We start from the raw sequence: 23,664 nt of genomic DNA on the forward strand, positions 1-23,664 counted from the left end.
AATGAATCTACATACAGAAAGAACTTGGTAATCAGACACATTTTCTAGTAATTGATTGAATATTATTTTTAAAATCTAAACTTATAATTATAAATATAATTATGTAATTTTAACAGTGCATTTTTCGGTATTTTAGTATAAAGTTTAGTAGTAAATCAATTGCAATTATTTAATTTTTTATCAGGCCCACAAAAGTGTTGACATCTTAAAGTCAAAGATCGATCTCGTTATTTTATAATAAATAAAGCCCGAAGAAAGACATTATTAGTTGTACAACTTCGTTTTTTCTTCCCAAGATTCCAACAAAAATCAACCCAAAATTATTAACATTTTTTAAAAACTCTTTCAAAATGAATGGTAGCCAGGACCTCAACCATTATGAACGGTATTAATAGGGGTACTATTGGTTCAAATGGTATATTTTGCAAACTGATGTTCGGTCACACTACATACTTCAATTTTTGACTCTTGGCGCATTACGTTTTGTATTTTTTTATTGCGTTTTAGAAAGTTTCAACGGCGTTAGCGTTAGCGTTTACCCATGAATATCAACGATGGCGACTTCAAGGACCTCCGCTGTAAACTGGACATCATGGGTTTCACCCAGACACTGCCCGTTCTGGCCATTCCACTGGTTCAAGTAACGCGCAAACCCTGCCTAATGTTAATTCTTGGCATAACATAGTGTTTATTGACATTGCAGGCCATTTTTGGGGACTTGATCAAGACCACAGAATGTCTGAGGGATACGAAAAAGAAGGTCGCCGAGTTGCTGGAGGTGGGTAAATCATAGGGAACCTCGCTCTAGTACACTTTGAATACTCTTTTCATACTCCTTCATGTCATATGAATTCGCTCCAAATCCTAAATGTATTCTCAAAGAAAGGCGTATGTATATACATCGATTTATTATCTTCTAACCTTTTTTTTTACGTATTTTTCTAATAAAATCTACATTTTGATACCATAATTTGTACTCTAAAAAGTGTAATCCTAGAATTTACTTCTTTGCCTTTTTGAGAATTTTATTAATAGGATATCTAATCTTCGGCTTGTTGAAGCTAACCTCCTTTCCCGTTCGTTGTGGTAAATTCGGTTGCTAAGCAATCTTTTTGATGTGCCTTTCGTTTTGGCAGGAAAAGACCTGTTGGGAACTGGGCGTCGAACCATACAAGTGCGATAACTCTCGCCTGCTGGCCGAGTGTAACGAACTCCATCTGCAGTTTTTGGGGGACCGGGAGGACTACGAGCTGCGCCTGTGCGGTAAGTGGTTATCGATTCCAGTCCTATTTTCCTCTAAGTTCCTTTATCTGCTTCGTAGAATCCGAGCGCAAGATCCGAAATCTGGAGACGGACAAACAGCACTTGCAGAGCCACAATGATGGTCTACAAAACCAACTGGACGCTTTGCTCACGAAGCAATTGGTTTCTTCTACCACGGCCAAAAAGGCTCAAACCGGAATTAGTCGTCAAAGTGGGTCAAAAGAGCAAAACCATCAATGGACTTTGTTTAAATGCCTTTAATAAGCTATATTTTAAGTAATTGACCTTTTTTTTAGCCAAGAAACCCTTCATAAGTACAGTGCGTTCCGGCAATGTGCTGCCCACTGTACTGGGCACCGGCTTATCCGCCCTCAAGTGCACTAAATGCAATGCTGGGGTATTCCAAAAGACCACCACAACCACGAAGGATGGTGTGACAGTCACCCAAACCAGTGGCCAAGAAGAGCTGGACAAGTTGCAAAATGATCTTACGGCAGCAGGAGAACAGCTCGAGTTCTACAAACGAAAAGTGGAGGCCAGAAATCGGGAGATCCGCCGGTTAAACGACATGCTCGCAGGGGGAAGACCTCCCGCAGCTTTGGCAAAAGATTGCTGCTACAAGGAGGTGGGCGCCCTCTCTCAGGACATTGACCTGTTGCAGCGAGAGAAAAGCGATTTGATGTTGCAGGTGCGCGACTTTCAGGACAAGATGCACGATGCCATGCAGCGAGCTCTGGGCTCTGAGGAGGAGAAGAGGAAGCTTCAAACGCAGCTGGAGGAACTCAAGACGGCTGCTCTCCAGGTGGAACAGCAGGCCAATGCTGAGATTGATGCCAAGGAGCTGGAGCTTCGGCAACTGCACTTGGAGCTTAAGAAGAAGGGCAAGGATCACCGAATGCCTGGTGGCCTTGCATCCAACCAAAGTGACAAACGCAACCTTAACGAGCGTTTGAATCTGCTAACTCGCCGCGAAGAGGAACTGGAGGCCACCAATGAAAAGCATAAGAGAAAACTGCAGAAAATGCAGGCCAAGATCTTGGAGCTGCAGAAGGAGCTCAAAGATCAGAACCAACATTCCACTGTCACCTTGGACGAAGAGAAGATACGCCTGGCATCAGAGAGGGACTTCTTCCAGAAGGAGTATCTGCGGCTGATGAGCAAGTCCGGCTCTGAGTCGGAGATTGCCTTTCTACATGCCCAAATCAAGTCCAAGGATGAGGAGCTTAAGGCACTGCGAACTGAGTTGTTCCCAGGAGGAAAGCTGCAGTTCTCCCCGCAGAAAAGCGGACAGTACGAGACACTGCCGCCGGCCACCGCTTCTTCCTGTACCTCCACCGCCAATAGCAACCGAAGTGACTGTGTTCAGGCCGCCATTGCCCGAGTGGAGCGGGAACGGGATTGTGCTAGGTCCGAGCTAGAACGCATTCGCTGTGAGCGGGATACCCTGAGGGAGAAGCAGCTATGCACCGTTCAACTACATGCCGAGGAGCTCCAGGCGCTACGCGTGCGCAACGAAGATCTCAACGATCGACTGCGTCAAATGGAGCGTGATAACCGGGAGCTTAACTCAGCTCGCCTGCCAACTGAGACAAACCTTGTGCTGCTTAAGGAGGATTTGGTTCAGATGAGACAGCGCCTGGCCTCCATGCAAACGGAAATTGATCAGCTGAAAACGGAAAATGGTCAGATAACGTAAGTAAAGTAGGGATAAGTTTTTTTATCAGCTATTGATGATTGTATTTTATAACTAGAATGCTCAACGATCAAAATGAACGCATCATAGCGGATTACCAGAGTAAGCTTTTGTTGGCCGAGCGTCAACGACAGACGGCGGACGTTCGAGCAAGTACTTTGGACTCTAGCCGGGAATCCAATCGCAACGAGGTCACCCAGCTCCGCACGGACATAGGAGCTCTGCGGCAGACATACATTTCCCTTGAACACGAAAAGGACACATTGCTGGTAATTAGGCCCTTACTTTCATTTTTTGTAGAGATTTTACTAATAACTTGTTTCATCAGCATCAATTGGACAGCAAAACAGAGCGGGCTTATAAGCTCGAGTACGAGTTAAAGGATTGCAAAGAGAAAAAAAATGCCTTGGAGCAAAATGTGAAGGAGCTTGAGGAACAAGTTAGGTAAGTAAGGAACTTTTTCGGGAGTCTAATACTAATAGACATGGCCTGATTGTCTTAAATAGTTACCATAACTAACAAATATCACCATTATTGACTCCTAACCATAAAGTTTTTCACTCGTATTAAGTATTTTCTCATGGCCGATTCAGCAACGTCCTGCTAAAACGGTTGAAACCCCTTTATTACAAACATCTCTGAGTTCTAGTTTTTCACATTGTTTTATTTGCCTTATCGGGAGTTCCCTTAAATACAGCTCGTACATTAGTCGATGTAATACATTCATGGCACAATCTCTTTCTATCGAACACGTTAACCGAATATTTCTAAAAACCACCTAAAAGAGAACAAAATGGTTAATTGAATAACAAGTGATCGATCCGATCAAAAACACTCAGCATGCAACACAGAATAACAACACATAGATATAGGGGTAGAGTATAGAGTGGAATAGGTGGGCATGCGTAGGAGAAAAAAGAGTCATCACAACCAGACAGAGGATAGCTGAAGATCGGGTATTTTAGGTGGCCCCACCAAGGTGCAGATCATTAAGGAACTTCGAGTTGAGTCGCTCGTTGGTTAAATACCTCGCCAGGCTGACACTCGGAGCGCTGCAGTTGCTCATGCCGCGTTGATCCGCCTCCGACGGCGTGTAACCCGGTCGGCAGACGCACTTGGCCCGGCTGGCGTGGGCCAGGATTGAGGTGCCATTCGTTGTTTGGGTTTTCAGTGGCTCCAGCCACTGCCCCGCACCGCAAGGTCCCCGGCTGTATAACTTGTGGCACTGCCCATTGATCTCCACCATTCCGGGCGTGGATTCACATATATTCTGCTCCCTATCCGCTCCTTCTCCCGAACACTGTTGATCCAGGTTGGTGAGGACCCCGGAGCAACCGCACATTCCGTTGTAGGAGATGCCATCGATGGATGGCCTGGCGGTGAAGTCAAATATTACCACCTGATGCAGGGCGCAGGGGCCTTGAGATCCAATCCTGTAGCAGGAGTCCTCCGCGGGGAAGTACAAGCGGTTCTTGCCGCAGAAGTTGCGCACACAACTGGTTCCGTTTACCAGGAACTCGTTGGAGTCGCAGGGACCCCTTGTGTACAGGCGATAGCAGATGCCATCGCTCCAGGGCACGTAGCCCTCCTTGCACTGGCACTGGGCGCGGGGCAGCAGCTGCAGGGTGCTGCCAGTGGTCTCCTGGACATCGTCGGGTATGCGGAAGATGTGTCCAGGTGGGCAGGGCCCAGGGGTATCTGCAATAAGAGAGAACATTATATAAGCGAAGGGAGAGTAATACGGGCAGCAAAACACTTTCAATGCATGGTTGATATCCTTATATCTTATTTCATTTTTTTTAAATCAACAAGTTGGTTAGATTTTAGTCTTAAAAAAACTTAAACATTGATCAGCAAATTGTAGGATCCAAAAATGGATGTATTTAAAGAGTTTACTGAAAATAAATTATATTATAACTATTACACTATTACTGCACTGAAAGTGTAATGCACGGAATCAGCCTTAACCCAATCCTACCCAGCTCGTAGCACATTTGGTGCGGAGCATGATAGTGCGGCAGGTGCCGCTGACAGTCGCACCGACCGCCGGGCAAGAAGATGTGACCCGGCGTCGAGCAGGGTCCTTTGGTGTAGTGCTCGTAGCAGGACTCCTCCGCCGGATAGTAGAACGAGGACAACTCGCCCGCATTCTCGCAACGACACTCGGCCAGTCCGTCCGCGTTTTGAACTAGGAGTTTCCCACGACTGCAAGGACCCTTGGCGTGCCGCGCATAGCACTTGTTGTCTCTTGGCCAAAAGATCATGTCCTCGGGGCAATTCAGGGGTCGCTTGCATGTGCCCCATCGATTACCGGATCTGGAAGGTGTTAAGCATGTCTGTTATGTATGGTGGCGTTAAGAACTCCAAAAGGATCTTAAGGTATAATAGCTTAGAAGTTTTTTAATAGATACCCGATGTAAAACAGTGCAAGCTATTGATCCCAATGTGGTTTCATAATTTGCAACTGCAATAAGTTTACTTGGGGAAAAATCGCGGCTTCAAATTTAAATATTTCCAGTCTGACAACTGGATTAAGGGCTTAAAATATTACAAACTCGTTTGGCACACGTAGGCTATGATAAAACTGCCCGGACTAGACACACAAAAGAAACAATGTCGGAGGAGTCTTTCTCAACAGAATTGGGTCGAGCTGGGCTATTGATGGCAATGGAGTCAGCAGCGGAATCAGATGTACCCAACACCCCAGGCTTCTTCATGGGCGACGACGGTCACATGCAGGATCTACGGCCCGGATTACAAAAAGGTTCAAGCGCCAATGATGAGGACAGCGAATCCCTGGAGGGATCGCTCTACGATTGCAACATTTGTCTGGACACAGCGCACAATGCCGTGGTCAGCATGTGCGGCCACCTGTTTTGCTGGCCGTGTCTGCACCAGTGGCTGCTGACCAAACCCAATCGCAAGCTCTGTCCCGTTTGCAAGTCTGGGATCGATAAGGATAAGGTCATACCGCTGTACGGCCGCAACGATACTCGCAAGGAGGATCCTCGGGTAGGAGTCCCACCGCGTCCCGCTGGTCGGCGCACAGAGCCGGAAGTGGAAGCTGAGCGTATCCACGGATTCGGTCACGCTTTTCACATGTCCTTCGGCCTTGGCTTTCCCTTCGGTTTCATATCATCTTCTCTAAACTTGGGCGAGCCACGCAATCCACCTCCCAATCGCGGTACTGCCCAGTACCATAACGAACAAAACCTCTCCAAGTTCTTCCTCTACATGGCCTTCGTCCTCATCGCCTGGCTCGTTTTTGCATAGCAGACTTTAGTCGGTATCAGCCTCTCCAAAATCTATGAAAAAAGGGGTCAAAGTACATACACCCCGCTTGAAGAAATGTAAAATTGGCCTGTGGTCTGTGCTTTTCAAATTAAGTTCAGTGCAGTTTTTACAAGTGTATTTCAAGAATAAATGTTGAGCGGTACTCGTTAAAACAAACAACCCAAGAATGACTAAACGCCTAATTAATTCTTTATACTTTTAAAGTTTTATCACCAAGTGAAACGTAGAACTGGCTCTGTGCTCAAGTACAAATATTCTGAAAAATAATTAGCTTTCGCTATTCATGAAAGCCAGAAATTCATGGCGGTTATCGCTTCCGCTATTGCCTAAGTGCACTAGAACTTTCTCTTAAAGTATGGGTTGTAGTCAGATATACGAGTAGTACCCATAAACCTTTGGGAGGTGAAAATGAGAACAGCCACTGCGCAAATCTTAATCTTTACTTCTGGGGCTGGGTCCGAACTCAACTCACCTCTTGACCTGGTCCGGCATGGGCTGGAAGTACTCCTCGGGCTGGCAGGGTCCCCGCTCGTACAGCTTGTAGCAGACGTTGTTGGTCAGGGGACTGAGGGCAGTTCCCGGGGGACATCGGCACTCGGCCGCTGGAAGATCCCGTCGCTTCGCACTCACCGCCGTGGGGCTCAGCTCCATGGTTTCCGGGCACGGGTAGCCGAGGCTGAAGATCTTAAAGCACTTCTTCAGTGGCGCCCAGTAGAGGAGCTGCCAGCCACCTGACATGCTGGCGCAGGGATTCTTGGCGGGATCACTCCACGGAGGGGGCACGATTCCAGCAGCCACTTGCTGCGAATTTTGGCCGGTGGTCAGGAGGAGGAGCAGGCATGTGAGGATGGAGCTGCCCGCCTGCAGAGCAGCCCAGCAGATGAGCACTTTGCGACGTCTCATGGTGGGTCTGAAACCAAAAGTGATTTATTAAGCACATTATCTTATTAAAATAACTATAAAACGTCTAAAAATCTAACCTATAAAAAAGTATTAGCTATATTCTATTAAAAAATTACCCACTAGATAATAATAATAATCAGATTTAAACTCAGAAGTTAAGGTTTGGTTTAAAAAATGATTATTTTTTGTATTCCTAAGTAACTTTTCTTTACTCTTTGGTAACCTAAAAAAGTAAAGAACCACATTTTGTATGTATAAATATATGACTTCGTATTTAAGGTTATAGCCGATTTTTAATATTTTTTAAAGGATATTACTATTTTATTATTATTTAAACGATAGAGACAATTACACTGGGATCTCAATACTTAGACTGAAATCGAAGGCTGTTATATGTTGACTTATCAAAGTGATGCAAAGGCGACAAAAAATCGTAGTGCTCTTCATAAAGTGCTGAACCATTGTTAATCGATTTGTATAATCAATTAACCATCCATTTTTGAGGGTCATTTATTTGGACTTGTTTATTTAAAAGTTAGCCATTGACGTTTCGCATTAAAAGATTGAATATGCCGAAACTTGGTCATTAAATTAAATTAAGTTCGCACTGGAGAAGTTCGCCTGTGATTATTTTCCTCTGCTTTGTAGATATCGGGGGTGGAAGCTCTCATTAAACCGGATGATGGATGACTTTTCCTTGTGGCTGCTGTTGTTTAAAAATCAATTCACCGCTGCAGCGGAGGGCTTAAAGCGGGTCCAATGCGAATTAGCCAACCCTTTGGGGCAACTGATTATCATGAGGGCCGGACGGCAGCGCGAAAACGGCCAAAAAGGCAAAAAACCCAAGACCAAAACACTGAAAACCAGTAAACGGTTCGCGCGCGGTTAGCCATGACCCAAATACCCATTTATCTTGACTTCTTTGCGCCTCAGCCGCCGGTGGTCAGCTGTGGTGGTCAGAAATCTTCTGCTCTCGCGGCTTCCAGCTGGTGCTCGTAGACTGGGGGTCTTCTTATGCAACCGGCGGCGGATGATGAAACATGTGGCAGCAACCGCAGCCAGCGAAGCGATCACGCCGCCGGACACGAAAGGTGCCACACTCTTGGGCGGCACGGGTTGCGTGATTTGTGGCCCGTTTGGAGCGCTCCTCCAGCCGCTGCGCCACTGGCAACTGGTTTTCGGAGCTGCGGCCCCCAGCGAGCCGGTCTGCGTCAGCGTCTGATTCTGGCTTTCTTGGGATTCTCCAGCCCATTTAGTTCACTCCAGTTCGCGCCTTTCGCAAGCTCTTTGTTAACACACAACTGGATTTAATTTGATCGCCTTTATATAAATCAATTACGCCCGGGGAGTTTTAGCTTTTTCATCCGTGGGTCTAGTTTATTTTCTCGGTATATCTCAGAGATTGGTTTGGTTATTTCAAAATAAGGTATCCCCTCTTCTTGATATTTTAAGAACTATCTTGTTCACACAAACTGGATTTATGTTGTTGTACTCTTGTAAAGGAATTTTGAATTTTAAGTGTACTTAGTTTGGTATTTCTTTAGGACTTGAAGGTATCTAATTTATGTTGCAATATTTCTGTCAGCCCATAAACTTCATTTATTTTATTAGGTGCTATAAACCTAATTAAGTACATTTATGAGTTCATAATGGTATGTGAAACCCGTATCAATTACGACCCGAAATTTCAGTTCGGATTTGTACATTTCCGTTTTAGACTTTTTATTCGCTTTTCACGTTGTTTTTTACACTCAGTTATTTTATTCCGGTTTTCTTTCATTTGTCGGGCCTATTGTTTGAATCAAATGCATTTCGTTTATTTTGTAACTTTGAAGCAATTTAATTTATTTGCGTAACATTTTTGTTTAATCCATTTAATTTACAAACAAAAACAACAAATCCTATTAAAAATTGCGTTGTCATGTTTATAGGTGTTCGATTATTAAACTCACAATGTTATCAGCTTCTTAAATTGCCTTTCCTTTCCACATCAAGATATTAGTTCAACCAAATTAAGGGGAAATACTTTACAAAGTAAAAAAGAAAACTAAATTAAATTACTAAGATTTAATTAAATTTAAATGTATCAATTTAAAAGATTGATAACATTTCTTTTTTAAATTGGCTAATCCATATTGATCCTCTAAGCTTGTACGTATTTACTATACTTTCATAATTAATGAACCGACTTAAACCAGGTAAAAAGCAATCCATATGAGGTCTGACAATGGACTACTCAGAACTAACTCGAGCAAATTTTCTTGGATTCCTCTTTCGCCCTGTGTTTATTCTGGCTTTCTTGGGATTGGGATTATCCCGCCCCATCGGCGGTCGCACCTTTTGCAACTCCGTTGTTATAATGCCCAAACTGGTTGGTGAGGGCTCAATTTGTTTTGATTTGCTTTCAGCAATCACGCACAATAACAAAAACACAGATATTCGCTACACTTGGCTCTGGATTGGGACGGTTCCCTAGGCCAGAACCGACTTTAGACTGCTGACCAACCGACGAAGCCCAGCGATCGCGGCGTCCGTTCGCTCGGGCAGGTAGCAGACGTCTGAGCCGTGGTTTGGGCCGTGTTTCTCAGCCAGCTCTGCTCGGCTGCTCTTGCTCGGCCCATCCGCTCTTCCAACAGCCAAGCCACAAAGGTGAGGGACAGAGCCCCGGTTCGTGTAAATGTGCTAACCGCTTTGACCAAAAAGGTAACAACGAAATGTCAGTGGTTGTCTCAGCCACTCTCTTAGCCATCGCCATCTCGGCTCGGCTCTGCGTCAGCGGCGGTGACGGGTATTTGAACTTTGCTTAGCCTTAATGACTGACTGACGGACGACGATGGATACGGCTGAGGCTATAACGACGGCGACTTTGACTACCTCTGCCGACTGCCGTGTGTTCTTGAGCTTCTGGCCAAGTGCGGATGTGTGTGGCTACGTGCCTGGCATCGCCAGTTAGTGCTAGATACTCCTATCCACTTGTGCACTGCGATCCGAGATCTTGATTCATACTGCTTTTGATCTTGAAGATGCAGCCCAAAATAAGGTATATTTCGTAGTTGACAAGTGCTTAAATGGTCATATCAATTGTTTATTATATAATTATAATTTATATTAATTTGTACTATATTTTATATGTATATAGTATTTTTACTTTAGAAAGGCGACAAATTATGAAAACACTTCCTTACATGGTTATAGTTTACTTTAAATAATTTGTAAATCAGGTTTTCCATTTTTTAACTTCTTTCTGTATCATCGTATACGATTTTCTATTCAAATTAAAAATATATACAAAATTTAATAACTATTACCTATATTAAGTTTGAAGTTTACAATACTTTGGGATATTTTTGTTCGATGTAAGGCTACTTTTCCCGCAGTGCCCCTGCGCGTTGACCCCTCCTTGGCCATCGAAAGAGGGTCAGGTTCTGGCGGACAGCATTGATTGCGCTACGCCTCAACATTGATTCCAATTGATTTCCTCGTCCCTCCTGCTCTTGCCTTGCAGAAAGCTGACCAACAGGAACCGGCAGCGCGACTCAGAACTGACGGAGACCTCGACGGAAAGTAAAACGCTGCGCCAGCAGATTGTGGCACTGAAAGCCAGCCGCGATGAGGCAATAGCAGAGAATCGGTGAGCAAAAAAGTCATTAGCGAGGCGAAGATATCGTAGAACTGCTTCCGCGCCGGGGCAAATCTTATTTTCCTCGATCATTAGGGTTTTTCGCATCGTTTTTCAATGCGCACACATTACTTGTTGCCCCACAGCCGGCTGATGGACAAATTGAGCGATGCCCAAGTGGAGGCCAGGACGTTGCAAAACAAACTGACGGACTCCGAGAAGCAGGTGGCCAACATGAAGCAGCAGCTGCACAAGTACGTCCAGGAGGTGAAGAAGGCCGAGGACCTGCTTACCCAGAAGGTTAGTGCAGTCATAATACTAGTGTCTAAGTCCCAGAACCCGAGTTGGCATACAGGTGTCATCTAAATTAAAGGAAAAGGAGCGCGACGAGATGCTGGATCAGTACCACTGCCTCACCCAGGACCAAGCCACGCTGGAGGGGAACAATCAGAGTCTGGAGTGCGAGGTTATCGAGTTCAGGTGAGTTTCAAATCGAAGTAAATTAAAAGTATATTAAAAAATCAATCCCAAAAAGGCAACTTCACTTCTGCAAAGTTAGGTTCATGATGGTGTGCCTAAGGAACTCTTATAATAATGTCTGTCAGCAATACACGCTAAGAACAGAAAATGTTTTTTAACTTTTTTACTACGAAATTAAAAATGATAAGAATATAAACAAGCGGATTTTGAATAAAATATTTATACTCTTCTATATTGCACAAACATATCGATAAGAAGTTTATTAACTTTAAATTCAATATGTCGAAGCTTAAAAAACGATAAAGGATTCTATAAATTCAGTTCAACCAAAATTTCTGCTGATATTACGTTAATGTATGATGCTTCCTTACAATTTATTTATCCTAATATCTGTATAGTCGATAGCTTTAGAGCCACTACTACGAGATCTTCTGTTGATCTTAGTTTTGTTTAAATCCCCAGCACCATAAAAGATCTTCTGTTGATCTTAGTTTTGTTTAAATCCCCAGCACCATAAAATGTAAATAAATAATGAATTTTTTCTCGCAGGCAAAAGATCTGTGAGTTGGAGTGCGAGGTGCGCAGCCTGAAGGATCAGCTGCATTGCCGCCAGTGCGCTCTTGACGAAATGGAGGTGCAGCTGACCGCCGCCCGGGCCTCGGTGCGATGTCTGGATCGGGAACTGGAGAATGCCCGCGATGACATCCGCGTCCAGAAGGTGGACCTCGAGGCTCGCAAGGAGCTGTGTGATAAGCTCGACGTGGAGAAGGGAAAGCTCAATGCGGAGCTGAACGAGGTCAACGAAATCCGCAAAAAGGTGAGCTTCAGCTCTGGCCCCGACCAGTATCAGTATCTCTATCCTAGCTAGAACACTCCGCTGTAGTCTACTTCGCTTTCTAACATTACTCTGACTAACTAGCCGTGTAGGTACCTCAAAAGTGCTTGTGAGTAGCTAGTTATTTTCAACTTAACTTTATTACATTATTCATTTTATTAGCTTGAAAAACAATGCGAAAAACTGCGCGATGAGCTGCAGCAGAGTTCGGCTCTCAATAAGATCACCACCGAAACCACGGACCTGATGCTGGGGCGCTTGCATAACGATCAGCAGCGTCAGGATGACGATGATATCAGGGCCAAAAACGAAATGGACCGACTGCAAAGACAGCTCCAACAAACTGCGGTGAGTGTTGCTTATGAGGGGTAACCACTTTTCCTTTGTCTGTCATGGAAAACCCCAATTCCAATTGAGTAAACTTTACACGAAAAGGTCAAGAGCTAACAAAGCAATCACAATTGATTCGAAAGCTAACTTTTTGTACATAATCTGATTTAAATTTAAAACACAAATTACCTTTCTAGTTTCCTCCATTGGTTATGACATCCAAAAACAACCCGCACATTTTGTTTAACAATATTTACTTCCCCGAAACAGAGTCAGTTGCAGGAGGAACGTTCTCGCTGCAGGCACCAGGAGGAGTTGGCCAACCAATATGAGCAGCAGGTGCGCGATCTGCGCCGAAATCTGGTCGAGGACCGCTACAACCAAGCTAGGACCCGCGAGGTCAGCCCCCGGGTGCCATCGAAGACTCTGTGACTCTGAATTTTACAAAACACCTTGCTTGTTTTATTATGTTAACTCAAATTTAATGTTCGGCTGGGATATCGATATCGAAATTGTAAAAATATAAGGTTGATTGGCAAAACTAAAGAAAACTTGTTGCAACTCTCACTGAATGAAGCGCCCGTCCTTCTGACACATGTTGGCCAGGTTCTTATAGGTCTGATACATGCAGGGGCAGCCATAGAACCGAGGCACCCGCTTGGGGTTGCTCTGGGGATCCCCCTCTTCGCAGCTGGCAAAGTCGTCATCGTAGGTGGACTCTAGGCAGGTGTGCTCCCCGGAACTGCTGGATCCTGGAAAAAAATATATAAAACATACCAAACATGTAAATATCACTATTATATCCATGTCTATAAGTAATGCGTTTACTCACTGCAAGTGTAGTTATCATCAGAGTTATTCGTTTCACCGCTCTGATCTACCATGTGGTATTTCAGGGCGCGTTCCCAATCGATTAGACTGCGACAGGTTTCCTTCACATGTTCCTCTTTGGTCAGATCCCCACCATCGTCCTCGAAGGTTACTGTTCGTGTGCGTTTTTCACAGACGGTCTCCAAAACTTTAGCGGGAGAAGGGTGTCTGGGGGATGACAGGCAGGACCTAGGGGAACTTTCATTAAAAACCTGAAGGGGATTTTTCATCTGCTTTTCGTCATATCTATCGCACTCAAAGTCGGGAAAACTTGAACACTTGGAGTAGTGTTCCTTAGCCATGCTATCATTAGTGCGTGTTTGATGATGGTCTACATTTCTACGCATTTTTTGGACTTGCTCCAGGGTTTTGTACGTTTCCGGACACCCGGAGCACTGGTAATGATCGGATTGGCTGTGATCCAAATGGGAGTGAGAACTCGAAGACTGGTCGTTAGCCGAATAGTTCATATTCCGACTCTGATTTCTTGTAAAGCCTTCAGCTGGCGATATCTGACTATTGTACTTTTTCGGGGGCCTTTGACTGACTTGTTCATAAAAGTCTTTGGGATTTCTGGGACTGTGCTGTCTTGGAATAGTCTGTTTGTGGCTAGCATGGGGTGAATTATTACGAGATTTCTGCGTTTCCCTTGGTATTCTATAGGAAGGCTCTCTCATATCATCTGACCTGCAATCCAATGTATAGGAAGGTTCTCTTAGATCATCTTGCATGCAATCCAATGCCTCGTAATTACTCTGGTCATAGACATGACCATAGTCTGATCTATACCTAGGAGACTTTTCCTGTGCTTCGAATCTCCAAGGAGTGTGCTGCTGCATATCACGATTGGAATCAACGAATCGATCGTGAAGACTATATCCATTAGTTTCGTTATCACTATAATTATAGCGGACATGCTGATTTCGGTTTTTAACTATAGTTTCAGCACTTTCGCTTTGCGAGGAAACTGTAAGATTTGAATCAGTATTTTTGGTTCTAGATTGATTTGGTAGAGTTCGGTCTTCTTGTGTCCGATAATTTTCCTGGTCTACGCGCATTTTTGAAGCTTTTTCGATTTTGGGCTGCATCACTGTTTGCATTGGTCTTTCTTCATGACAGGGAATCTCAGCTTGATTCTTCCTCGCTTCTCTTTGGAACTGCATCTCTGGAAGAGCTTTTTGATGTTGAGGAGCAAAAGGGGCATAACTGGTGTTTCCTACACTTCGGGGAGAAGGTGATTGCTGAGAACGTAGCTTTCTCTTTTCCTTCGGGACTGTCTGCATCAAGAATCGCTCCTTGGAGAACTCCCGCTTTTCCTGCTTTATTACCACAGAATCCTTATCCTTACACCTATAGGAACTTGATTGCTGGGAATGCATGCGACTAACTTTTGGGGCACTCCCAGTCAAGTTCTGGTTTCTGTCATCATGGGACCTAGGGGTATTGGTGTAGTTCCAGGAAGTAACGTTGAAGTAACTATTATCAGATTGTTTTTTCAGATTTGCCGAAGGACTATAGCCATCTTGATTGCATCGACCATGACTACGGGATAGGGCGTGACGTCTCTCTTCATGAGAATAAACAGGACCACTTTCTGGAGACGAGCTAGGGGATCCCACATCCGTCGATTGGTAGTTATTAGTTGTTTCAATACGATCATGTTTATGGTCGCCAGTGTTCCCTCCCTCGAATACGTCACAGCAACAGTAATCCTGAGTTGATATTATCCGTTCATCAGTACTACTTTGACCTTCAAGTGTATTCTGACCCGCATCACAACAGCAGGGATCTTCCCTGGATTCTTGAACTCCCTGGTCTTCCTCTGAGTTGCCCTTTTCCATTGCCTGGTCCTTGATCCTATCCGAATCAGATAGAGGAGGTGAGTCCGCAGGTTGTTTCATAGTAGGTTTTTGGTCGGTTTCCCTCTTGCCCTCTTCAACTGGCATCCTTGTGTATGTGGGAATGGGCTGAAGAGCAGCTTGTCCTTCCAGCTCACTCCTGGAATTCTCCTGTTTATAGAGATTCAAATAATCGTGGTACATGCGGACCTTCGTTTCATCGGTTTGCTCCTCACTGCAAAGCTTCGATGGATCACCATCATTGATGATAGCCTTAGAAGTCACCACCTTGCTAACTGTTACATTCTCAGATTTGACTTTCGGCATTCCTCTGTTACCATCCTCTAGCGACTCCTGCTCTTTCTTCAGGGTAGCTTTTGACAGTTTTTCAGAGCTCTTCGTCTTGTCTTGGACTTTTGGTGCTAAGGTTGTTTCGGCCTTGATCGGGCCTTCCGCCTTCTTGTTGGTTGCGCACTTTCCACTCCTAGCCAGTGGCTTCCTCTCCTGAGATTTGGTACGCATTGAGCAGTCCTTTCGAGCCTTTGGTGATGAGGCACGATCCGTCGTTAGTTTAGTTCTCAAATTCTTGCAGTGTTCCTTTGTATTCAGATCGGTGGCCACTCTTCCGAAAGTTGGACGAGGACAGATATTATAAGGTATCCCAAAATGCATACCCTGATGGGGTAGAATCTCTCCGTTAAGGGTATTGCAAGCGGTGAACTGTTGAGGATATCCCATTTTGTATTTGCAGGAGCAATGACAATGGCAGGTCCCACTTCCATAGCAGTTCTGGTAGATTGTCTGGTGATTCTGATCGCAGTTCCCACAGCAATAGGAACACCCTCCGCTAACTCTTTGGAGTTCCGGAGAATCAATTGCCGGCGAATTCTTGACTCCAATGGTGCGACATTTGAGCGACCTCCCTTTCGCTCGAGGACTAGAACTAGGACTTCTTTCGGCGGCCCGGGGACTGACTTTAAGTTGATTCGCCTCCAAACTCTGGCCCCAGGTCATGTTCTTCGCCCTCTCCGGGCTCCCAGATCTGCTCCCGGCGTCTGTGTCTTTGAGAAAATGACTGCGAAAATCTTTCAACTTATCTATCTCATGTTGGATCTTCCGGTACAGCCTATCCACCTGCTCTCGAGTTCGCTGGATTTTTTCGACGCCCAGCGAGGAGGATGATCGCTCTGCTTCCGCCTTCTTGGTGGCGTATCTGGATACTCCAACCGATGGATGGCGGAAGAGTTCCCTCACCTTCTTCTGGGTGTTCTGAATGTAAATCCTTTGGCGTCCCTCGATCGAGACGCGCTCCTCTCGCTCCAGTACAAAGCTGCGCCCTGGGGGAAGTTTATGTCACGGTTTTTTCGACAGCTTTTCAATAGTTTGCCTACCTTTTCGGTTTTTGTTCTCCATAGACTCTTTTTAAGCAAGTTTGCAATTCATAAATTCATAGAAAATATATACTTTACTCTCTCAACGGTAGTTCCATTTGATGTTTATGGCTGAGCCCTCCGATTTTTAACAAGATTGTAGCCAACTTTTTCCAATGCCATAGTTCCTGTTATGAATTTCTTATCCACCAAGCATTTTAACTACCAGATAAAACCAGAATACGACCACCCTTAAGTCATTGAAACACTTGCTGCTTAGATTATTATTTTACGCACAATATACATACACTAGTAATTTCATTTTATTTCTTAAAATTGACATGGATAATGCCGGGGATTTGGTACGCGTTGACTTTAATGGGATTCGTGTATTGCAAATAAAGATGTAAAAATACAAATTATAACGTTCAACAACTCCTAATTTACTACAATAAACCTAAGTATTACAGTGCTTCAACAGTTTCAGGCGTATCTTCAAAAGAAAATTATAAATACTATTACAGGCCAAGATCAATGGGATTGGATCGGCAACTGGAACTCGATCTGGGTTTGGTGGGGGCTTCCTAAACTATCCTAATCCTTCGATGTGGCATATGGCTCTGATCCGCTGGCACCGAAAGAACTACTGGACAGGGGAGTGCTGACATCGCGACTCTCGCCGTTGAGCAAGTACACTGGCACGTTGATGGTCACCAGTTCGAGATTGTGGGACGGCGAGAGCATCGCAGTGCTGTCTTCGCCCTCCGCCGCAAGAATGGGTGCAGCGATTTCCAATTCGTTTCCAACCTCGGGCACCATGTCCTGGTCGAACTCGTAGGCAGGCTCTGGAATTGGCTCGGCATTGGCGGGTGGCTCTTCATCGGGAGCTGGCTCGGGTTGAATAGGAGAGGTTTCGAGTACAGGATCTGCTTCAAACAATACTGCGCAAGTCATAAGCCACTTCTTCCTTTTATTTTTTGTGTGTGTCCAGCGAGGGCACTTGAAACGGCGCCTTCGCTTGCGTTTTTTGTGTTTTAGTGGTGGCTCGACTTCCTCCTCAATCTGCTGGTTGTCCAGTGACGGCTTTTTAACTTCCTCCTCCTGAACTTGCTCATCCCAATGCTGTTGATTCTGTTGATCGTGATGCTGATTTTCCTCTGCTCGGTCTTGATCCCTTGACAGGCTTTGCTCTTCCTCTGTCTGTGGTTCAACTTCTACTTGGCGTTGCTTCTCCTCTGTTAGTTCTTCATTCTCCGCCTGGTCTGATTCTTCTTCTGCCTGCCCTTCACCTTCTTCTAGATGTGGCACTTCCTCTGCTTCTTCGTCAACTTGTTGCTCCTCTTCCTCCTGTTGTTGCAGGAGCATCTCCAGTTGATGTTGCTCTTGCAGAAACTGCTCCTCAAGAAATTCTTGATGCTCCGGATCGAGCTCTCCCTCCTTCCCGTTTGGCTCATCCGGGTCTCCAATTACTTCCCTTTCGTCTATTTGGTTTTGAGGCTCCAGATGACATTTTTCCTCAAAGTCATTGCTGTTTTTAAGCTCATCTTCTCGTTTTTCTGGCTGCTCCACCTCCTTTAGACTTAGCTCTTCGTCTGTAACTATTTCCTCTTGGTCACTGAGCGCTTCGTTCGCTTTTTGTGACCGTACCAGGCTCCTGAGATTAAAACGTTTCAGTCTTATTAATGGCAATCTGTGGGGCGCAGATTTCCGAATGATAGTCAGGTCCTGTTCTAGTTGCTGTACCTCCTTTCTCTGCTTGGCGTTCAAGGCGCGTAGTTGGCGGCATCGCTTTGTGGCCTGCTTAAGCAGTTTCAGCTGTTTGGTATCCTTCTGCTCCTGGTGGTTGACCTTTACAGTTTTTTTCTTCTGGTTATTCAACCTTCGTCGGCGGATATTCTCGCGCTGCACTTTAAGCAGGTGGTTGTAGTAGCTCACTTCATCGCCAGAGGCCTTGGAGAAACAGCGTCGGCCGAAATCCCACTCGGAGTTGGAGTTCTGGTTGTCAGCGGTTGTAATTTGTATCTGGCAGGGACTGCTCGAACTGTGCGTAGACGCTGGCGGCGTAGGCAGTGCCACTCTCTGCCCTCGGGCCTTGTTCCGAATGCGAGTGGGCCTGGCCGAGATCTTGGTGGGAGTGCTACTGGAGGCATTACTGGTGGTGGGCGTTAGTTGGCTAGCAGCGACATTTACGACTTCGTTTCTGGCCTTTATCCTGGCGTCGAGCTTGGCGAACATTTTCGCACTGGCCTCGAGGTGCTCTGCAAGGATACAAAAGTTAATTTTTGCTATGGTAAAATAAGTGTTTTATTCTTCTTTACCAGCTTTCCAGCGAACAATCCCCATGCCATGCGACTTGTACTGCTTGATGGAGGGCTTCTTGGTGGCGGTGGCCTTGACACTTGCAGTTGCGCCCAGATGCCGGGGACTGAAGGTGACCTGTTTCTTTACCAACGAGGATTCGCTACAGTTGCTGTTCTGACTAGAAGTTTGACGGCAGTGGTACAGTGGGGTTCGTTGTCCGCTGGCATCACTGGCACTGCTTCTCCGCGGGAAGAAGCTTTGGCTGTGGACGCTTGAGTACTGGTCCTCCTCCTCCACCAGGTCCGGCTCCTCGTCCTCCAACGTTTGCACGCACTGATCGACAAGATGCGGCGCTGTGGTCGACACCAGATGAAGGCTATCCCGGCGGCAACTGTAGCTGTTCACGATGCGCGGCACTGTGTAGGTGGTGGGTGGAAGCACTGCCCTTTCGTAGGTCCGCAGGTTGCTGGGATAGATGCGAGTAACGGGAACGGAGTCATCCTCCCCGAGCATCGTTGTCGAAGTCTGATTGGCCGAGTCGTTTGAGTTAGAGTTTGAGATGATGCCATCGACATTGGCAGGCACATTGAAGTTCACCGAAAACATCTCCACGTCGTCGTCTGAGTCGCGCAGCTCAACGATTTCGATGGAGTTGTCAATGCCGCTGAAAAGAGCATTGGCCCGCTTGCACGGCTCCAACTGGCGGGCATTCTGGCAGAGATTCTGGAGGAAAACGGGCGGATGATTGTTCAGTGATGATGTTGGCGTACCCGATATGTCCCACATAGGGCAACTGCCCTCATCATCGTCGGAGCTGAGTATCTGTGGGAAAAGATTTCATAGAAGTTAGTTAAACAGATGAAACTCATATTGTATATGGAGAATGATAATAAGGAACTCAGTTAAGGTTGTAGTCATTTTGGGACAGCAAAATGAAGCCGGCCACTGCCTGTCACGCGACTAACTGCGCCGGCAGTGGCTTTTGCCCCACATGCTCGTCCGAATCAGACCTTTTACTAAGACATCATGGTAAAGCCTGGTTGGCCTTGTTAGCAACATAGTAAAGGAAGCTTACGTATTTACAAACTTAAATGCTGATCTATTTTGTTAGACCAGATAACTAAACTTCTTCTCGCCGTGTTGCTTTCTTGTGGTAGTAATTTTAAGACTTTCTCCATACAAATTTAACTACCAAACTTACCACTTCGTTAGACTGCACCGGTCGATTGTCCACTTTGCTGAGCATATGCAAACCGAAGCAGCGGCTTGTCTTTAGATGGTTCAGTATTGTTCGCGTGGCCGTATTCTGGTCTGCAAACTTGGGCAAGTAGTGAGCATAAACACTTTTTGTGGCCAGGGATCTCGAGGGTCTCATGAACTTTTCGGCAAAGTCCACAATGCGCTCCTTGACCGACTCGTCGGACTCCAGGCGCTGCCAGTAGTAGAATATGAGTATGTATTCGATGTAGAGTTTGTCTGGCAGTTCCGCTTGGATCATAATGCTGGGCATCGACCAGTGCGGGAAGAGACGGCTGCGAAGAGTAAGGGAAGACATGGATTTAATGGTGTTATGAACGTTTTTCGAGTAGGAATATATATCCCTTAGAACTAAATGAGTTAAATAAAAGTTTAAGCAAGTTATAAAATTTATAATTAGAACCTAAATAGGAAACTTGAATAAAAATAATAAAAAAGACATAGAATAAACATTTAATACCTAATTTAATTGACTATCATAAATTAATGAAAGCCGAAATCAAGTACATACATCTCGTGAGCTATTTGAAGCAGAGATGACTCACAAGCTTAATTTAACCAAGAAAAAGGAAAATAGTGGAGATATGTTGCCCTGAATATGCACCCACTTAGGAGGAGCAACCTCTACCTGTAAAGCGCGGACAATATGCTGGCTCTGTTGAAGAGTTTAGGAGCAGCAAGGAGAGTGCGCAGCACGTGCTCCCGGTGGACGCCGGCGCCACCTCCTCCAAACTCAACGTGGAGCTTAAGGCAGCAATTAATCCGGTTGATGATGGTCTCCTCACTCTCCACCGGCTCCTGGGCGGAGCAGAGTTCGCAGGATATGTAAAAGCCGACGATGTGGCACATGCGTTGCCTGTACACCTCGTCCTGCTGCAGGGCTCGACCCCGAGCCATGGTGTGGATGACGTCAGTTAGGCCGATCAGAATCCGCGCCAGTTTTCGGCACTTCCAAGGCAAGTACTGGGCCCGCTCGAACTCCTCCCGAATGGCACTGCAAGATAATCATATAGGGTAATTATTATTGTTCTCAGGCACCTGGCTTTATCTCTATCTTGACTCACCCCTCGTACTGCATGAGCAGCCGGGCCATGCACTTATCGAAGCTATCATCGTTCAGGGCCGCGATGGCATCGTGAATCTTGCGCCGCGTCTCATTTAGGTGGCCGAAATCCGGCACCGTCTGCGCGTTCCGTTCGTTGTTATCCGGCTCTTTCTCCGCATCCGGCTCCGGCGACTCGCACTCCGTGTCATCGGCGTTGGCCTGAGTGCTGACCTTGTCGAATTCGTCCAGCGTGCTGCCGCTGTTCCGCTTCCGGTTCCTGACCAAACAGCTCATGGTGCTGAAAGGGGGTAAGATAAAACCATTTCGACGCCAGAAACGGAATGCAAATTGTCAGTCAAACAGCGCCGAAACAACTCGTTGCTGCAGTGAAAGTCGGAGGGCGCTCCGTCGTCCCCGAAGAAAAGGCCAAAAATGAAGACATACCGAAAATGTGTATTTCTGCCGAGGAGATCGCTCTACATGGGGAATTTAGATGGGCCGCGGAAAGTCTTTAACGCACTGCACACCGGAGCGGGTCCAAACATATTACCTTTGTAATATGCGCACTGTTTATATATATTTGTGTATTTCGAGCAGGAGCAGTACCGATTAAGAGCTTCGTCGGATGAGTGTTGCGTTTATGCGTCGCGCAGATGCCGTTAATCGCACATCGTGAAGTTCCACTCTTCATGATGAGCTCGAGGACTCGCCGCCCTGCATTTTCCTTTCCGAGTGAAGCCCTAGTTGGTTGACCTTGGTTTGTTTTGCTTGCACGAGTGTTTCAGGGGTATAATTCAGATTATTTTCGCAATAATGTCTTATATCTGTTGGTGATTTCATCTCAATGCGCGATTCAGGACAACGTGGGAACCAAGCGAACAGATGCCGTCTTTTTCGGCAGTGTTGGGAAGCGATGTCCTGTTGCCGATAGTGCGTTTATGCAACGCCTTTTCATGATTTTCGCGACTTTGAATTCGTGTGGATTTACCCGTTCTAATTGATATTTAACAAAAATCTTTGAATTAATTTATTAAAAGTTATGTTCCAAAAATAGTACAAATATTATTCATTAAAATACATGACATCTTCACTTTTATCGAAACTACAATAAAATTGTTTAAAAAATCCGTTAATAACCACAACTAATGCTGTACTCCTTTGAGTCATCCTTTTTCATTTTACTCTGTACATTCTTGAATCAGTGATAAACTGCAGTATAAACAGGAAATCTGAAATTCGAGAACAATGCATGCATTGAGAAGTTACACAACACTGCTGACTGCTAGTCCTCCATACTAATATCGATATATTGTTCGTACTATCGAAACCAACGACATTACTGAATTGGTAGTTATTTTAAAAATCTCATAAAATTGGTCATTAATAATTAGACGTGTTTTAAAATGTTTATTTAATAATGTTCTTATTTTCGATACAGCGAAAAATTAGCATGGAGGAAATTAAAACAATATAGCTTTACAGGTGGATCACATTTCGATTTCGATAAAGAGGCGGTAAAAAATCGAATTTCAAACAATATTAATTCAAAATATCTGCTATTTATGTTTTTGGCCTAGGTCAGTTTTAGCCATAAAAGCACCGATGGGCCTTTTTCTAGGAAAGTTTGACTTAGTCACATCGACGAAACTGCAAGTTAATCATACGAGTGTCCGTTTTTCAGAGTTTGAATTTTTTTTAGTTTCCATGAGCGCGGTTAGCCGCTCCCCAAATAATAAGACATTTCATCAATTAAACAATTTAAAAATGGAAGGAAAAGCACAATAAACCCGCTAAAGACGCCTTCAAAAGGTCACTCCAGTTTAAAAAGGGCGTACAGTCCTCTGAGAAGAATCATGATGAGTGGGACTTCTATTCCTGCCGGGCGTGTTTACACAAAAGAAGTAAACTCTAAAGAAAAATCGGTTGCATTATTCTAATAAAAAAGAATCCGCGACACTAGAAGAAAGCCTAAAAGTACTTATAAGCATCCTTTAAACATTCCACTTACTTTAATTTCTTTGTGCACCTGCAAGTTCGTCGTTTTTTAATTTCTATATTTTTACGGTTTCACCACACAACCAGGAATACGATTTTTCAAATAGTGAAATTCTTAGCCGATCTGTAATAAAATATCATATGTACCTCGACAGGAATCAGAAAAATTGAACTAACTAACAACTTTCGACGCGGACCATCACGACAAGAGTGCATCGATAAACTTAAATCTTTGTATGGCGCCAGGATCGTACAAAAAAAGACTTTGAGACACAGGACTTTGACGCGGTGCAGGAACTAATTCTGCCAACCAGCATACATTCGATATTGCATGACCACCTGTCCGTAAAAAGGTTTGTTCTCGTAGGACAAGAGACAATCGCTCAAAAAAAGGATCGTGTTAATTGTTCTAAAATTTGAAAAAACTCAATGGCGCTGATTCAAAGACGCCTTTGACAGACGACATTGTGGACCCTCGGAGGCAAGCCAAATTCCAAGCAAATGGTCGCCTGTTCGGCAAAACTGGTCAAGTGGCGACTGTTCCATTTGAGCAACGTGGAACGGTCAATTC

The 23,664-nt window shown here is 45.0% G+C and overlaps 5 protein-coding genes across 9 annotated transcripts; 2 read left to right on the forward strand and 3 right to left on the reverse strand.

Annotated features, from left to right (window-relative positions):
* The first annotated feature begins 440 nt into the window (after positions 1 to 440).
* LOC108030601 (centrosomal protein of 135 kDa) lies at positions 441 to 12,968 on the forward strand. Of its 3 annotated transcripts, none has more exons than XM_017103585.3 (13): positions 441 to 640; positions 704 to 778; positions 1,137 to 1,263; positions 1,322 to 1,474; positions 1,560 to 2,955; positions 3,015 to 3,225; positions 3,285 to 3,400; positions 10,659 to 10,784; positions 10,919 to 11,072; positions 11,128 to 11,252; positions 11,802 to 12,069; positions 12,250 to 12,435; positions 12,688 to 12,968. In XM_017103585.3, the coding sequence occupies exons 1-13, from the start codon at positions 542 to 544 to the stop codon at positions 12,847 to 12,849; spliced, it is 3,198 nt and encodes a 1,065-aa protein (XP_016959074.3). In that variant the 5' UTR covers positions 441 to 541; the 3' UTR covers positions 12,850 to 12,968. The 3 variants fall into 3 exon arrangements, 2 of the variants coding, with proteins under 2 accessions (XP_016959074.3, XP_016959075.3); XM_017103586.3 differs by having other exon boundaries at positions 442 to 640; positions 11,146 to 11,252; XR_007763835.1 differs by lacking the exon at positions 12,688 to 12,968 and having other exon boundaries at positions 11,146 to 11,252; positions 11,802 to 12,196; positions 12,250 to 12,391.
* LOC108030602 (uncharacterized) lies at positions 3,520 to 9,701 on the reverse strand. Of its 3 annotated transcripts, XM_017103589.3 has the most exons (5): positions 9,491 to 9,701; positions 6,723 to 7,160; positions 4,935 to 5,272; positions 3,985 to 4,654; positions 3,537 to 3,734 (listed from the first exon to the last, which is right to left on the reverse strand). In XM_017103589.3, exons 2-5 carry the CDS (start codon positions 7,151 to 7,153, stop codon positions 3,710 to 3,712), a joined length of 1,464 nt encoding a protein of 487 aa, XP_016959078.1. In that variant the 5' UTR covers positions 7,154 to 7,160; positions 9,491 to 9,701; the 3' UTR covers positions 3,537 to 3,709. The 3 variants fall into 3 exon arrangements, with proteins under 3 accessions (XP_016959077.1, XP_016959076.1, XP_016959078.1); XM_017103588.3 differs by having other exon boundaries at positions 3,520 to 4,654; positions 9,401 to 9,701; XM_017103587.3 differs by having other exon boundaries at positions 3,524 to 4,654.
* LOC108030494 (E3 ubiquitin-protein ligase RNF185) lies at positions 5,289 to 6,417 on the forward strand. Its single transcript, XM_050886437.1, has 2 exons — positions 5,289 to 5,304; positions 5,493 to 6,417. Exons 1-2 carry the CDS (start codon positions 5,289 to 5,291, stop codon positions 6,227 to 6,229), a joined length of 753 nt encoding a protein of 250 aa, XP_050742394.1. The 3' UTR covers positions 6,230 to 6,417.
* LOC108030603 (uncharacterized) lies at positions 12,853 to 16,753 on the reverse strand. The gene is made up of 3 exons (XM_017103590.3): positions 16,517 to 16,753; positions 13,250 to 16,462; positions 12,853 to 13,169 (listed from the first exon to the last, which is right to left on the reverse strand). The coding sequence occupies exons 1-3, from the start codon at positions 16,536 to 16,538 to the stop codon at positions 12,982 to 12,984; spliced, it is 3,423 nt and encodes a 1,140-aa protein (XP_016959079.3). The 5' UTR covers positions 16,539 to 16,753; the 3' UTR covers positions 12,853 to 12,981.
* Positions 16,754 to 16,800: 47 nt separating this feature from the next.
* Positions 16,801 to 21,997, reverse strand: LOC108030660 (uncharacterized). Its single transcript, XM_017103682.3, has 6 exons — positions 21,543 to 21,997; positions 21,118 to 21,396; positions 20,682 to 21,047; positions 19,998 to 20,328; positions 18,814 to 19,618; positions 16,801 to 18,753 (listed from the first exon to the last, which is right to left on the reverse strand). Exons 2-6 carry the CDS (start codon positions 21,390 to 21,392, stop codon positions 17,090 to 17,092), a joined length of 3,441 nt encoding a protein of 1,146 aa, XP_016959171.3. The 5' UTR covers positions 21,393 to 21,396; positions 21,543 to 21,997; the 3' UTR covers positions 16,801 to 17,089.
* Positions 21,998 to 23,664: the final 1,667 nt, after the last annotated feature.

This window comes from Drosophila biarmipes, chromosome 3L, assembly GCF_025231255.1.
Source record: "Drosophila biarmipes strain raj3 chromosome 3L, RU_DBia_V1.1, whole genome shotgun sequence".
Classification (NCBI taxonomy): domain Eukaryota; kingdom Metazoa; phylum Arthropoda; class Insecta; order Diptera; family Drosophilidae; genus Drosophila; species Drosophila biarmipes.